The sequence below is a fragment of the Malaclemys terrapin genome, chromosome 7 (assembly GCF_027887155.1).
Source record: "Malaclemys terrapin pileata isolate rMalTer1 chromosome 7, rMalTer1.hap1, whole genome shotgun sequence".
Lineage (NCBI taxonomy): Eukaryota > Metazoa > Chordata > Testudines > Emydidae > Malaclemys > Malaclemys terrapin.
The window spans coordinates 78711781-78727683 of record NC_071511.1 but is presented as its reverse complement, the minus strand read 5'-3'; the positions used below and the strand labels follow the sequence as shown (position 1 = coordinate 78727683).

Below are 15903 nucleotides of genomic sequence, written 5' to 3'. Positions count from 1 at the left end.
GGGGACAGAACTGGGTGGGGAAGGGGTGGGGGTGGGAAGAAGCAGGGTGGGGCCTTGGGGGAAGGGGTGGAGTGGGGGTGGGGTCTGGGCCTTAGAAACTCAGCGCCTATGTTCTGGGGCCTGCACCCCCCCCCAGGGTTGGCCCTGGTTACAAGACAACCCTAGGTGGATTTCCCGGGAATTTTCTGCACAAACAAACAATTTTCCATAGCTTTTTCTTGACCTCACATGTAAATACAAATTGGACAAAAATGTGCGAGAGAGAGCTGTAATTAGGGATGCAGCAAAGCAGAAAAAGAGGAAACTGAAAGTGCTGTAGGATTCATTTAACCTGCTTTGAGAATTCTATGTTTCCTAGGTCAGTAATTTGCAGCTGCTAGAGCAGAGAAGTGTCAGTAGGAGTGTGTGCAGAGGAAGTAATTCTAACTGTAAAATGACAGAGTTGAGATGTGCTGTGCAGAAATGTTTGACTTTTTCATGTTGATTTTAAATATCTGTTTATCTTTTTGAAGCACCTGACATTTCCAAGGGAATTTGATTCTGATTCTCTCAGACATTATAGCTGGGCTGCAGACACCTTGGACAATGTTAACCTTGTCTCAAGTCCCATCCATTCTGGGTAGGTCATTTAACAGATTTCCTTTTTCATTAAGTGTGAATCTGTACTGTTATGTGGACATTATAACCTACTGAAATTGCTGGTAATGGTTCCAGTCCTACACCAGTTAAAGCCAACGGCAAAACTCTTGTTGACTTCAATGAGAACAGGGTCAGGTTTAAAGGAAATCAAGAATTACATAGAAAGAAAGAACTTGTATTTCAGCCTTCCACAAGGTTTCATCTGAGAAGTGGGCATGAATTTCTGAGACAGGCAGGGATTTAATCAAAGGCCTCTCAATAGTGTTAATAGGAGTTGTGAGCTCAAGTGTTGCATCTCATCATGAAAATTTTCCTTCATGGTTAATTTCCTAGGTACAAGGAAAAGCTGAAATCCCACAGGGAACTTCCTGTAATAAGCTTGTTTTGCCTTTTCTGTTGCTTATGCTTTGCTTTTAAATGTCTTAGGATGATTTTAGTTATGTTGTATTAAATTGTTCAAAATATGAAATTAGAGATACAATGTTATGCTTCACTTGCTATTCACTTTTCCATAAAAAATGAGAGCTCATAATTTAATCTTTTCGTTTATTTGCACCAACCCTTCCCTTTTCCCACCCCACCCCCCCAAAAAAAATTTCTTTTGACGTTAATTATACAATTCACTACCAATAAAGCATCACTATTATTGCAGTGTTTCTCAATGGTACCACAAGTAATTGAGATATGGGTGATGTTTGAAATGCATATTGTAGAATTTTCTAGTTAAAAAGTGTAAATAACCAAAGGGAATTCTGTGTCACACATGAGCTTACCTAATATCAATATTTGTAGTAAAATTTTCAACAAGAACAGGAAACAAAATTCTGTATTCCTTTTCACTGATTTCTGCTCCCTCCGTCCTCACACACATACATTTTATGACTAGCTTCACTTATTATAATGTAAAGGGTGCATTTTAAACCAACAAGCTCCAAGAGATTCAGAGTTAAGGGTAAGGTCCCAGTTCAGCCAAGCACTTAAGAATGTACCTAAGCAGAGTACAAATATAAAAGATGAGGACTAACAGAATTTTAGGTCCCGATCCAACAAAGTACCTGAGCATGTGCTTAACATTGAAGTCAGAGCTTCAAGGAGATTCAGCTCTAAGACTAAAAATTTACCCATTAGTATTGTTATTTTAGCTGAAATTGCCTTCCTGCGCAGACCCTAACAATCATGGACAATTTTGCATGGGCTTGATCCTGCATTCCTTGCATATCTAAAATTCCCAGCCATATCTTAGAGTGTCCCTCTACAACTCCATCTGCAGAGCACTTGCCAACTTTGTGCTCCCAGATTAGGGAGAACAAGGCACAATCATCACCCGCTTGGCTATCCCTTTTCCCCATGTTCACATATTCAGAAGAAATGATCTAAAATTTGTCCCATGTTCTTAGTTCACCAAAAAAAAGGGGTGGGTGGGAGATTTTCGTGCGCAAGGATGGAAGATCTAGCCCCAAATCACCGAACATTCGCAAAGGAGGGAATTATGGCATTAATTTAGCATCTTCTGGCTTTTCTCATTTTAAGCCAAGGTATTTTTTTCATGTTGTTCTTTGAGTTTAGGTAAGTCTTTCTATCAGTGTGTGCTTTGCATCTTTCCCTTAATAGGCATTACACTGCTCAGAAATCTGCTAAGAAACCTGCAACCTACAGATAGGTAAAACACAAATTTGCTGGAGTAAACAACATAGGTTCTTATGACATACATTTTTCAGGTGTATCCCTGTATACCCACTTCTCCCCATGTCTGCATGTTGCATCTTTTGAACCCTTGGTTTCCTTAGCTCAGTGAAAGAATTAGTACACCAACATTGACATTATTTTAATAAGAAACACAGAAGACCTGGATCCTAGGCTGTAACTATACCATACGTCAGATTAAGCACAGTGCATTCCTGTATCTATAAACTTTCAAAATTCAATTTGAAGAGAAATTTAATGAATGGCTTATGGGAATTACATCTTTTTCAAATGCTTAGCTATATATATCTTCATATACTGTACTTTGGAAAATAAACTGCTGTATGCAAGCACAATGGTTGATTTTCCAAGATACACAGTGAAGCATGCTTGTGGGTATGACATAAATTCAAAGAAACCATGTATCATCGAATTCTGTGTTGATCTATGATAGGCACAAAAGCGTATGTAGTCTTTTCAGTTCTCCAAGCACTCATGCAACTCCCAGAAATGCTAATGGAAGTTATACGCCAATACTGGGAGGAGACATGACCCTTAAATTAATGCTACATTTAGGAAATATTTTTTTAGTGTACAGCATATTGTGTATTACAAAACGTGATATATATAAAATGGAAGCCAAATCATTTTTAAAGTTGGCCCTCAAATGCATTGCTTTCATTATTTTTCTGATGATTACTTTTCTTTGGCTAATTATTGACATTTTCTGTTGCTTGCTTCTAATTATCTTATATTAATTTTTCCCATTTGCTTTCTAAATTATTTTGCAGCTATTCCTCTCCACTTCCCCAGTATGATTCAAGGTGATAACTATGTCCTTTCTGTGAATCCTCATTTAGTTTTATTTATGTCAACTCTCTGTCCACAGTTGAAGTGTGTGTAGATGTTTTTGTAGTGCATCCTCTTATATCCTCCGTCTTTTGTTTATTTTAAAGTAGAAATATTCACTCTTTAGCTTTTAGCTTTGTATTTTAGAGATCATACTTTAGCTGACCTTATTAGACAGGCCTTAAATTAGGTAAACATCAGCTACTAATCCTTTCAATAGAAACAGTGCATGAAGTATTATTTGAAAATATTATTCACAAGAATTATGTTTTTAAAAGAAAAAATTACCACTCTGAAAATTAAATGAGTAAAATGTTATTGGCAATAAATACATTTTTCATATAGCCAGCAATGTGTAAAGATTGGACTGTTTAGGCTTAGTATTTTGGTAACTGCTTTTAGCCTGGGCTCTTTCTGATCCTGCTTGGGTTTGCCACGAATGCACTGTTCAAGTATAGCATATTAACCAGGTGAATAACATTGCCTTTTATATGTGATTGTTTGATTACATTAATATCTTTTATTATATTAATTAAGAATTGGGCTAAAATATGCAAGTATCTGCATACATGATGGACAGTTTTCCTATCTGTGGGGCAACATACTAGGGCAGGAATAACCTGTATGAGATATGAAGCAACCAAGCCAGGGACCACCCTTGCCAAAACTCACAGGCAAATCCCCTTGAAACTCCAACCCTGTTGCAGTATGCCCTTCCTCAGCTCCCTCAGCGGAATATTCACAAAGTGTACCTCTCTCAGGTTATGGGTGAACAGCGACAACGGTTGTGTTCCACTTGGCTGCCTCTTTTTCCTATGTACACATATTTAATCTGAATTAGCCCCATATTTTTAGGTGGCAAAAATCAGGGAAACCTAAAAAGGCAAACAAAGCAAAACCGTAAAAGAGTCCACTTAATATTTCCCTCTCTGTGACCAAGGTCTGTGTGCCCTTGCTTAATACTTTACTTTGTTTTGTAAATTTTAATGGCAAAACTCCCTGAAATCTTTTAACAGCTTGTCAGCAGCTGGCTTACTGCCCATTAGATTTGAAGATTATGCCATGAACATTTCCTTGAGTGTGCTCTGTGAAATCTTACTGATATCAGTAGTGTTGGCCATCTACCAGATAGAGCAATCTTAAGAAGTAAGAGCAACATAAACATGTAGGGCAGGACATGGGATATTTATGATAAATCACAGTTGGAAAATATAAGTGTTCTATGACCAAAGGCAGGTGTTAAGGAAAGCTTCTAGCACCTTCAGAGCTTGTTGGTTAGAGCCTGATGTTAGCATACATAGTATTCTGCTATTGACTTCAACCTCACAAAGTCAAATAAGTTTAAAGCCAATAGATGAATAGTTAACTCACTGACCCAAAAGTCTAATTTCATTGTAATTTTTCATTAGTTAGTTGATACTGTCAAAAATAGTAGGTAAAGAAAAAAATAGATAAAGAAATATTGTAGAGAGAAAATATAGGATCTAAAGATAAAACATGTTTGTTATAATTATATATTGGAATCACAAATAGGAACTGATTAATAGGTGGATCCATTGAAATGTACTCTAGTGCATTTAAGTATGCAGATTTTGATATAAAGAGAGTTTTTCACCCAAAACATTATAAAAGTGGTAAATGAATTTAAATTGTCAATATTAAGGATTATCACAAATTACATATCAGATATTTTAAACCTACTTTTATTGACATGCAGATCTAAAACGTATAGAAAATGTTTGATCAACTATTTTATGAAGACTTTTCCCTCTCAGATATATTTATCTCCCATTCCATGCAAACAAACGTTGACTGCTTTTACAGTAGGTAGGGATAAGCCCACTTGCAAAGTTCTGATCCAGACCTCAAGTCCCACATAGTTATGGGGTTCTGATCTGATATGGAGGTTTGAGCCTATATCTACTTATATGAAAAGCATGTAAAATAAGGTGAATCAGTATTCCACACTTTGCTTCTGTATTAAAGTCCTCAAACCTCATGAAACAATAAGTAAAATGGTAATGTGAACCTATGGAAAGTTCATCACCTTCCCATCCTATGTAATCCTTTTTACTTCAGCATGAAGAAAACAAGGTGATTGATTTACCTATAACACAACATGACAGTTTCATTTTTCTACTCCACATGTTTGCTTCTTCCTTGCCCGTCAACTTACATCCTATAAATCAAGAAATACAAGGGCCTGATTGTTCACCCATTTTGTGGAGACTTGTCCCACTGAAATTACTAAGAATTCTGAGTATGGAGTATTTTCAGGATTGGGCTGTACAGTTTAGCTGTTACTTTTGATATTTTGTCTGTAATCAAAAGGAAATATCAGTATCATACAGAAGCTATCATCTGTAGTTCCCAGTGCTCTGTGTGACCTTTCCCAGTGAACAACCGTCTCCATGGCTTCAAGAGGCTCTTGTCCTTCTATGGAATAAATTTATAGCTCTTGTTCTCACTAGAAGAAAGCTGAATTGCCAGAAATACAAAGCTGAATGGATTAATCTGTTAATTATTTTAAGGTTTAATCCTTAAGTGCAGGAAGTATTAGCAACAGCATGGAGAAAGCTGGAATCATTAAATGAAATTAATAGCTACTTCAGGTTTGCACATCACACACCAGGAAACAAACAAAATGTTATTTGTATGAAGAGTTAGTTTATAAACCATGCACCAGAGATGTAGATCCACTACTGCAAGTTCTGTTTAAAGATAGAGTTGTAATCAAGAAATTGCATTGCATTGTATTTGGAGAGGTGGGATGGTATTGCAGAGCCACTGAAGGGATTTGGGCTCCCAATTTCTGTTAATTTCTAATTGAACTTGGATAGCCAATAATTATTATTATTATATTTATAATATGCAGATGTGGGGTTTTTTATAAATAAAATAATAATTGGAGTCCTGAACAACAATAATAAAAACAAAATCGCTTAGCTGACTTTGAAAAACCTACTTATGGAACTTAGTAGGAGGTCAGGGTCTGCTGTCTGCTCTGGGACTAGCATCTACTTCTTGTGTTTTTTGTCATTTGTGTCAAGGGCATTTAGAGATTTAGGATTAATAAATTTAATATTTTATAAAATGGAATAAATAATACATTTAGAGTTTGTGTTTAATGTTAAAATAAATTGTCTTTTAATATCTCCCATTTTAAAAAAGTTTTAATTTTTTTTTATATTGCAGTTTCTGATATATATAACTGATTTCCTTTTAATTATATAAAAAGCTACAGAAACCTGGGGGGAAAAAACACAAGCGACAAGGGTTTAGAGAGACAAAACACGATATTCCCTGTAGCTTAACCTGTTTACAACAGACATCCATGTCAATATGAAGAGTGGTGGAATAATTGATTTTAGAGCGGTCTAAATGTATAGAAAATTGTATGCTTGATGTTCTGATTCATACATATTCACCAGAACCATTTAATAACCTTGTTCATCACTCCCACAGTGTCAGTGTTCACCTGGCAAAGTGTGCTTTTAAATGGGTTTATCCAAAGGCTTTTGAAAGACTGACATCCAAATATAAAAACATGGATTTCTGTTGTCCTTACCCCGTACTGACTGGTTGTCTTGTGCATGTGGGACTCACTACTTTGAATTATAGCGTGTAGCAGAACATTTAGTAATAAAGAACCATTTTAATGCACTAATAATACACTAATATTTAAGTAGCTGTATACATACTCTATTTAACCCTAGTTTATTTTTCCTAAATATTCAGTAGTACTTGAATCTTCCATCATTATGCTACTAGACCATTAGAAATGTGTGAGTTTTGTTGATTATTGTTTAAATTTAATTATAAATTTAAAGAATCCTGCTAACAGTTATGGCATAGGGGGCGTTTGTTTCTTAACTATCATGTTAGCTGATGCTTTCATCATAATATTTTATTTTATTAGACTCTTCCTGATTTACATAAAGTTTTCCTTGTTTGATTTCTGACCATTTTAATGACATGTTCTCCCTTTCTCTACAGTTTTCTGGTTAGTTTTATGGTTGATGCACGTGGGGGCTCAATGAGGGGTAGTCGCCATCATGGAATGAGAATTATTATTCCACCACGCAAATGTACAGCACCCACCCGCATCACCTGCCGTTTGGTAAAGAGGCATAAACTGGCCACCCCACCACCAATGGTTGAAGGAGAAGGATTAGCCAGTAGACTGGTAGAAATGGGGCCTGCAGGTGCACAGTTTTTAGGGTGAGTTGTTCTATGAATCCCACTGTTAACATTCCATATTGCATCTTTCATTTCCTTCATTTTGTGGATGTAAGTAATTAAATATAGAAACTACTTAATTTGAACATTTAATGTAGGCCTCTGTACTGTATACAGACTCAATTCTGACATTCTTACCTAGGAAAAAGATCTCTGATTTAAAGGGAGTTTTGTCTGTTTAAAAACTGGAGGTTGTGCAAAAAGTAAATAAAGCTATGAACAGGCCAAATTCTGCACTCAACTACGCATGCCTAACTCCCTCTGAAGTCAGTCAGAGTCATGTATATGTATCCAAGGTCAGAATTTAGCTTTCATTCTGTGTGATGAGTAGAATACCAGGTAAATATGACTTTCATAAGAAGGTTCACTATAATTATGTACCATTTTCCAAATGTAGAACAGTATCCTCTCTCAGTGTGTGTGCATAGCCCCCTCCAACACTAATGGGAGTTGCACACCTACATCCAGTAGGGAAAGGACCACTGTGCATGATTCCAGATAACTTAATATAGAACATTATTTAGTACAAATGCTAGTAACTGACATTTTTCAAAGCTAAAATTAGGAGAAACAATCCACTATGATGTGGTTTTTTTTTTAATTATCAATTTTGTTCATTACCATAAGTGGCACCCTGGTGAAAACTGCCGGTTCTGTCGTGAATGACAGTTTGTTCCTAATTTCCCCTTCTTGTTTCTCTTCCTGCTGCATGGATGTTATTCAGTAAACTGCATCTTCCTACCAATCCTCCCCCTCTAAATGAGGGTGAGAGCATGGTTAGCCGAATCCTGCAGCTTGGGCCTCAAGGAACAAAATTTATTGGGTAGGATGCTTATAGAAAAAATACAGAATGTCTACAATTTTTTTTTTCTTTCTTTTGTTTTGTTTTTGTTTCCGATTTTTTGTCATTCCCATTTTTTTTTCTAGTTTCTAAAGCTTTCAGTTGATTTATGTCACTGAAAGAAAATCATAGTGGCTTGATTTATTATAGCTCTGCTACTGTAACTATCTTGTGCTTTAGGCATGTGACATTCACTGCAAGCATTTTGCTTTCATAACTTGTTGTGCTTTTGTAATTTTTTTAAATTTGAACTGTTTCAACTGCATCAAATACACAATGACAGCCCTTTAATTTCAACCTTGTGGTAGAGAAGGTATTTACAGGGTTTGAGTCGGTCTATTTCAGGAATAACTCTGTCAAATGTGGATACATATGTTGTACTTATTTGTAAAATATGAGCATGTACAGAAAAAAATATAATTGAATAAATGATTTCATTTAATAAGGATGGAGAAATGATAACCTTTTAAAACTGAAGTAGGCATCAGGTTGAAAAAAATAAAGATTAATTTTGGTACATTTTGGGAAAACAAGTACAATAGCCAAACAAGTTGCAATGTTTATTCTAAAAAAAAGTTAGAAAATATCCTCATTGTTTGCATTAGAACATTATTGTGAAATTTATTGTATTATGTTTTTAAAATATTGCTTAGACTGTATTGCTTAGAATACCTGTTTAATACCTTCTCACTGAGTATTCTTGTTAAACTTCATGCACAAAATTGTGTGGTTCCTAAATATTTACAGAGACAGTATCTGCTATATTAACCTGCAAAGATTGTATTAAAAAGTTTGTTAGTTCTTTTTAACTTGAGAAGCCTGTGTATACAGTATTTTAGGAAAATAAATACCTTAAGAAACAATGTAATTGAATTTTTGGCATTCATCTACTGTAGGTGGTGGGATAAACCCTCTGCATTTCTATCAGCAATCAAAGGCATAAGATCAGAATAACAGACTTTGGGTATTTTTAAAAGCATCTAAGAACTTGTTAAATAATCTGCCTTTTTCCCTATTTTTATTAAAATTGCTATTGTCTAATTCCTACTCCTTTGGTATTTAATGTAAAGAGATGGACTTAAAACTATTTCATATTTTTATTAATATCAGTTGTATCTATGATTTCCATAGTTAGATTATTAATTGATTTGTTAATGTTTGCACATCACTTTGAAGATATAAAGTGCTATCTAAGTGCCAAGTATTATTTTTTCCCATCTTCTAATGTTACTTTTAATGGAGTTATTATGAGAAGGTGAGGCTCTTTACAATCTCTGTAGGAAGACAACGATACTGTCTATTTAAATGTCTTAAAGCTGCATAATCCATAGTGGTTCACCTATTGTATGATTGCAGTCAGTTTATTTTAACATATTTTAAAATGCTTATCTTGTCTATAAAATGTTTAGCTAAAATGTCTATCTTGTTAAGGAATAGCACATGAAATGAGTAGCAGTTTCTGTTGATTATTCACAGTAATCATTTAATTACGCACTTGAAGTCCTACGTGTAAGGCACACTGTCAGGTAATTTAGGTGTAGTATTTAAAAAAGTTGTTTCATGGTTGCTAATATCACTATATTTTTCATTTTATTTAACGCAAAGAAAGCCATTTTGAAAGAATTTAAGCAATCTCCTGTAGTGTTTGCAGCACCGACATTGTAAATTTGGGCTAATACATGAGAAAAGTGAAACAGACTAGAAACAACCCATCTAGGATTACTAATCTGAGTGAACAAAGAACACTAAGTAATTGGTGAAAAACAAATAGGATTTTTAAAATTTTCAGATTTTAGTACTTACAGGACTATGAAGTTGTTTTGTCATTTGTTTGATTTAATGCCCATATACACACACAACTTCAGTCTTAGTCAACAGCAGGTATATGTGTATACCAGGACAGCAGAATTGTGTTTGAGCCTGACTGTGTTCCTTTAAACACTTGGTCAAATATGCCAACGCATCTCCCACTAAAGTCCATGGAGTTGTCTGTGCATATCTGAGGACCAAGTTATACCACCTATATGACAGGATAAATAAACACGGAAAATCATTTTTACCTTAGTTTCTGTCCATTTTTGTCATATAAACAACGGTTTTGAAACCCTTGCTTATGTTCATAATGGTATGTGATCTGATTCATAAGCTATATATTAATAATACTTTACAGTTTCGTAGCAAAGGATTCTGCAGCTTTGGCAGTTTTAAAATCATTTTTACTATAATGATACTTATTATTGTCAAATGAACATCATTTTAGTAAGGATTTAATACGTACAGGAAAATCAAGATCAATGGGGAAAACATATGTGATAAAAAGTAATATGGATTCCTTTTTTGTCTAGCCCTGTCATAGTGGAAATCCCACATTTTGGATCAATGCGAGGAAAAGAAAGAGAACTGATTGTCCTTCGCAGTGAAAATGGTGAAACATGGAAGGAACACCAGTATGACAGCAAACATGAAGACTTAAATGAAATTCTCAATGGAATGGATGAAGGTAAACATATTTCATCAAAGCTTTAACTGGGTTAACGTCAACAGGCAGAAAGCAGCGCTCGGGCAGCCTGTCTCTTAAGCAGAGCCGAAGAGTCAGGGAGGAGCAGAGCCGCCATTTTCCCGGACATGTTCGGCTTTTTGGCAATTCCCCCCGGACGGGGGTTTGACTGCTGAAAAGCTGGACATGTCCGGGAAAAAGAGGACGTATGGTAACCCTACCACATAACATCTCAGGAAGCGGGAGGAAGTTCTTACACCGGGTGCTGCCTTCATTCAATTCCAGTGCATTTCGTACACATGCTGTATAGTGCTGGGACTGCATTCATTATTTTGTCGGCTTCACTGAGTTTAAGTACGTTTATATTATGAAATATGTTACATTTTTGGATTCCAAACCTATTGGCACAGTATTTGCAGTGCCTTTGCCACAATGCCTCATAAATTCTGATACACTTATTTAAAAATAAACAGTCACAGGAATTATCTGCATAACACATGGCTCTTTGCTGCTGTTCATTTTCAAATACTTTTGCACCCGGTGCACTTTCAAAGCAGAAACTCATTTGGCTATTCCCCATCCCCAGTATCCAGGAAACCAGTCAAAATACGCATCTCCCTTACATCCAAACATCCAGGAAACCAACCACAACACTGTCACATTTTTCTCCTTAATTTCTGCTTTCTTTTTTACTCAAATTCACCTACTCAATAAAGAAAAGCCTTTATTGAAGCAGAGGCTTCATACAGGTTACATTTGCTGCTGCTCTCTACAATCTGCTACTACAATCTCTACAATTATTGTACAACCTGATACTAATGACTTTAAGATTTCACCTAACTACAACTGTGCCCAAACAGATTGTGATTTTCTATAAAAAAATTTAAGCCTAAAATACACAGAATCATGGGATACTTTATGCATGTTCAGATATGAAAAGCTGTAGCAGCGGAATATCAGCAAAAGATATATAAAAGATTTGATAATATGAAAAGTATAGTTAAAAACCTTACTATGCCCCAGGAAATACTTGAAAATGATTTAAGAAGCTTCCTCCTACAGCAAAATTGAGATTGATTAATATTTGGATGTTAAACAGAAATCTCTATCACAATTAGAGACAATAGCATTAGCAATGCCTGAAAAGGTCCACAAAACTCATGCTTTTTGGTGTCATAAACATATTCAAAACTGAAATGTATGAAAAGAAAATTTGTTGAAAGCCTTTCCTATCTCTATTGCCACGGAGCCATTCTGTGCTCTTCCCACAAATTCCTGAATGAAGGAAGTTTTAATTTATTTGTTTTAGATGCTTTTAAGAAAAGAATAACCTAGTCAAAGGATTGCATATCTACTCTTTAAGAGTGGACATGTGGATATATCATTGAAGTCTTACGGATATATTTGGTGTCACACAGAATATAGTGTTATGAGGGTGGTTTGCCTGAGTAGAGAAAAATAATACTTAGTGTTCTTTTTCTAACAGAACATGCATTTGGAAATGATTTAAGGGGAAATAATTAAAAACAAAGTACAGCAGTACGTGATGACATACTGAACTACAGACATTTCATTTTTATGTAGATCTGGGTGAATAATTTGTAGTAAATAATTTAGTCATCAAATACAGTGTTTTTCTGTTAAAATTATCTGTCCATCAGTTTAAGATTTTCACTAACTTTTCACTTTTCAGAATTTATTTGTTGAAGACTTCCAGTGAATAATTCTTGGTCTGTAGATTAGTTGTGAGTAGTTCCTTGAAAGTATTCAAGCCCTGAAAGCAGGGGGAGAAGCTGGGTAATGATATCTTCCTGCAGAAACCAGGAAGTCCAGCCCACAGACCAACCTCAGGTAACCCAGTGGCATACCTTTATGGGGCCAGGAGGAAATGGGTTACTAAGTTTAAAACCTAATGAATTTTGAGGTTTCAGGCCTTGTGGGTTCCAGCTGTGTAAATACCTGCACATATTGAAAGGACATTGCATAGATACACGGCTGGATTAAGGCACAGGCATAACAGGCAAATACCCAGAGCCCTGCTCTTGGTGTCACATGACAACTTAAGTATCTGAGCTTTCCTTTTTAAAAAAGTGTGTTTCTAGTCCTCATGATTGTAAGGAGCACCTGACATGGGTGATGTTTGCTTGAAGCTGCAAACATTTGAAACAAGTGTTCTGCGGGGTGTGAACTACCTCTTTTCTTTCAATGGGTTAACTCTGCTACCAGCTTCTCGAGAGCCCCACCACCACGTCAGCTGGGGACTCTGGGTGGGTGGGTCCTCATTGCCACCACCCCATCATGGCTCTGCTGGAGTTGTGTTAGCAGGGGGCCCTTCAAACAGAGTCCTCTGCTGAATTAGGCGCAGGCCGAGTCTTCTTTTCCTCAGGAATGACCACTGCCCCCAGCCGGGAAGTGCCCGGCTGGGGGCGCAGGGTCCGGAGGCATAGGGGCTGCCCAAAGCCCGAGCGCTACCGGCTTCACGGTTTGCCGGGCAGCCTCCAGACCCTGCGCCCCCGGCTGGGCGCTTCCCCTCCCGGGCTCCAGCTGCGCTGGGGAAGCGCCGGCTGGGGGCGCAGGGTCTGGGGGCTGCCTGGCAAACCCTGAAGCCGGTAGCACTGGGGCAGCCCTTTCCCCCTGGCTGGGAGTGGGAGGGAGGAGGGGGCGGAGTTAGGGTGGGGAAGGGGCGGAGTTGGGGTGGGGCTAGGGGTGGGGAAATGGGTGGGGCCAGGGCCCGTGGAGGGTCCTCTTTTTTTATTTATGAGATATGGTAACCCTATTATGTGGTATATAATGATTCACCATTTAGCAGCAGAAGCTCTGTTGTTCTCTTTTGCATTGTGTTTCTCTGTTCTTAATAGTTAGGTAGGAAGTCCAGAGAAAATGTATTGATCAGCAGCTTGATTCTGCATTCTTTGCCCTTCCCACGTTCCCACTGACTTCATTTGGAGTGTTGGGTGTAGAAGAAAAGTAAGATTGGGTGCAAAATGCATCTATAATACTCCAAATTGCACCATTTATAGTATTTACAAAAATTCTTCTCAAAGTGCATGATGTTACAAATTGATGTGTTGCAGGGAGCAGAGAGAATTTCTGCATAAATTATAACCCTCTATGAGGATTTGGGACTACAGCCCTAATTCCTTAGCTCGAAAAACATAAGCTCCTACAGTTGGAGCCAAGGAAGAATCTTTCTTAGTTGTTAGTGATTGCAGTACTCTTTCCCTTTCTGGGATTCAGCCACTAGAGGGTCACACACATATGCATGGCATTACAGAGCGTACAATGAATGCAGTGTTATTCCTTTGGAGTGAAAATTTTGCCACCTCAAATCCCAAGCCACAGAAAAAATGACATTTAATTTAAAAATCAAGTCATTCAGTTTTGAGATAGAGGGGGAAAAAATACTGAAGACATTTCCCCCAGAGTCTTGATTTGTTGTTGCTGTTTTGTTCATGCTAGCTTAATTCTTCTCCATTCAGAAGTTAACACTGGGTTTGTTACAGTTGAATGATCCCTCATCTGTGATATAAAAGCTCTTCCATAAAGTGGTATGAAAAGTGATGATTTCATTTATATTAACATTTTACTGGTTAATAACAAAAACACACCTCCGAATTAGAGATCTGTCTGAAACAAACCCCTGAATCTCAACACCCCTACCCTTGGAGGATGTTTGGATCCAGGTGTGAACTCTGAGACTAGAGCCCATTTCTAATCAAAATAGAAAGTAAATGATAAAGAAATTAGTGTCAGTGAAGTGATCTGTCACTTCCAGAAGGTCAGTATAATCTTTACAAAGAAGTTTTGCAACCATCTCAAAAGACAGATACTCTCTGGAATTGTTCATGTTTCTGTTAATCATGTAACTGGATAGTGTGTGTCCTCCCCCATTCACTTGTTCCTTCTGACCTGTGTAATAAAGACTGAAAAGTCACATTATATGCCTAACTCCATAATATACTGTCTTTTCAAAGATACAGTCTATTTATCTTTTTGCTGTTAACCTAATCAGGATTGATAGAAATCTTCCATCATTATCTCACCATTGCTAATGCTGTGAATGGAAATGTGCTCAATTATTTACTGGAAATAGCACCATCTACTGGGGAACCTAGCTATCAGGCTCAAAATAATTTAGAACCAGTAGATAATACTTGGAGGTATTAAACATATAGTTGAATAATAATAATCAGTACATTGCTTTTGGTTTTGTGGGTGGTCAAAGAAACTTAATAGAAACAGGTCAGATTTCATCTTTATGCCACAAGTGTTACTTTCTCTTAATTTCTCTGCTGAAGTTGCGATAGCTAATTTTTTCAGCTGGGCTATTTTTTGTGGGTGCAATTTGTACCCATATTTGTTGCACTTACAAAATTTTTGTGTCTGTAAACAAATTGTGGGTACAACTAATCTTGTTTAGGTAGCTAATTAACTGATGTGCACTTGTACATCAGATAATGAGCACACAGATGTTAATACTTGTGTCTACAATGTAATTGCACATTTAAATTATACTTTGAAAAGGGAGGCCAGTTTATTGCTGGGGTTTTTTGTTTGTTTTGTTTTGTTTCATATGTAGGTCTATGAAACTACTGATCAAACCAATGTGAACCCAGTTCCTTACCTAAAATACCACCACGGCTCATGTTGCAGTGATTTTTCCATTGTTTCCTGGAAATCAAATGAAAACATCTAAATATAATACAGTTTTTGTACATAGAGATATCAAACTCTTTTTTTGTGCATGATGATGAAAGACATTCTGCATATGCATAAACAACAAAACCATAACAAAGCCTGTTGATTTTCAAGATGACATTTCCCAGTTACTTGTATCACTTTGAGTGGGTCAGAATCTGTAAATGATTGAAATTAGGAGCAGTGGTCAGTATTTTTTCATCTTTGACTCCCCTGTATTTCCACCATGATGGCTTTTGCACATTTGCTGGTCCTCTATATTGGACAAATAGAGATGCAAAACCTGAAAGCTGTTCAATTTGTGAATGGCCAGCTGCAGTACAGATCCCATTAAGGCATGACATTGGGCAATGGGGAGGTAAATCGGGTACTGGAACACATAAAAAGCCCTTGAAACTGGGGACAGTAACCATTAGGATGATGATTTATTTTTTCTGATCCTAATTTTAGTTAGAGG

At 36.8% G+C, this 15903-nt stretch overlaps 1 protein-coding gene across 4 annotated transcripts in view; it reads left to right on the top strand.

Moving 5' to 3' along the window:
* The window catches only part of ANK3 (ankyrin 3), a 280404-nt gene that overhangs the window by 203116 nt on the left and 61385 nt on the right, over positions 1-15903 (top strand). For all 4 annotated transcript variants that reach the window (XM_054035313.1, XM_054035315.1, XM_054035312.1 and 1 more), the window contains 3 exons: positions 513-619; positions 7168-7392; positions 10597-10751. In XM_054035313.1, the coding sequence (XP_053891288.1) occupies positions 513-619; positions 7168-7392; positions 10597-10751 (487 nt within the window). The remainder of the gene's footprint in view (positions 1-512; positions 620-7167; positions 7393-10596; positions 10752-15903) is intronic.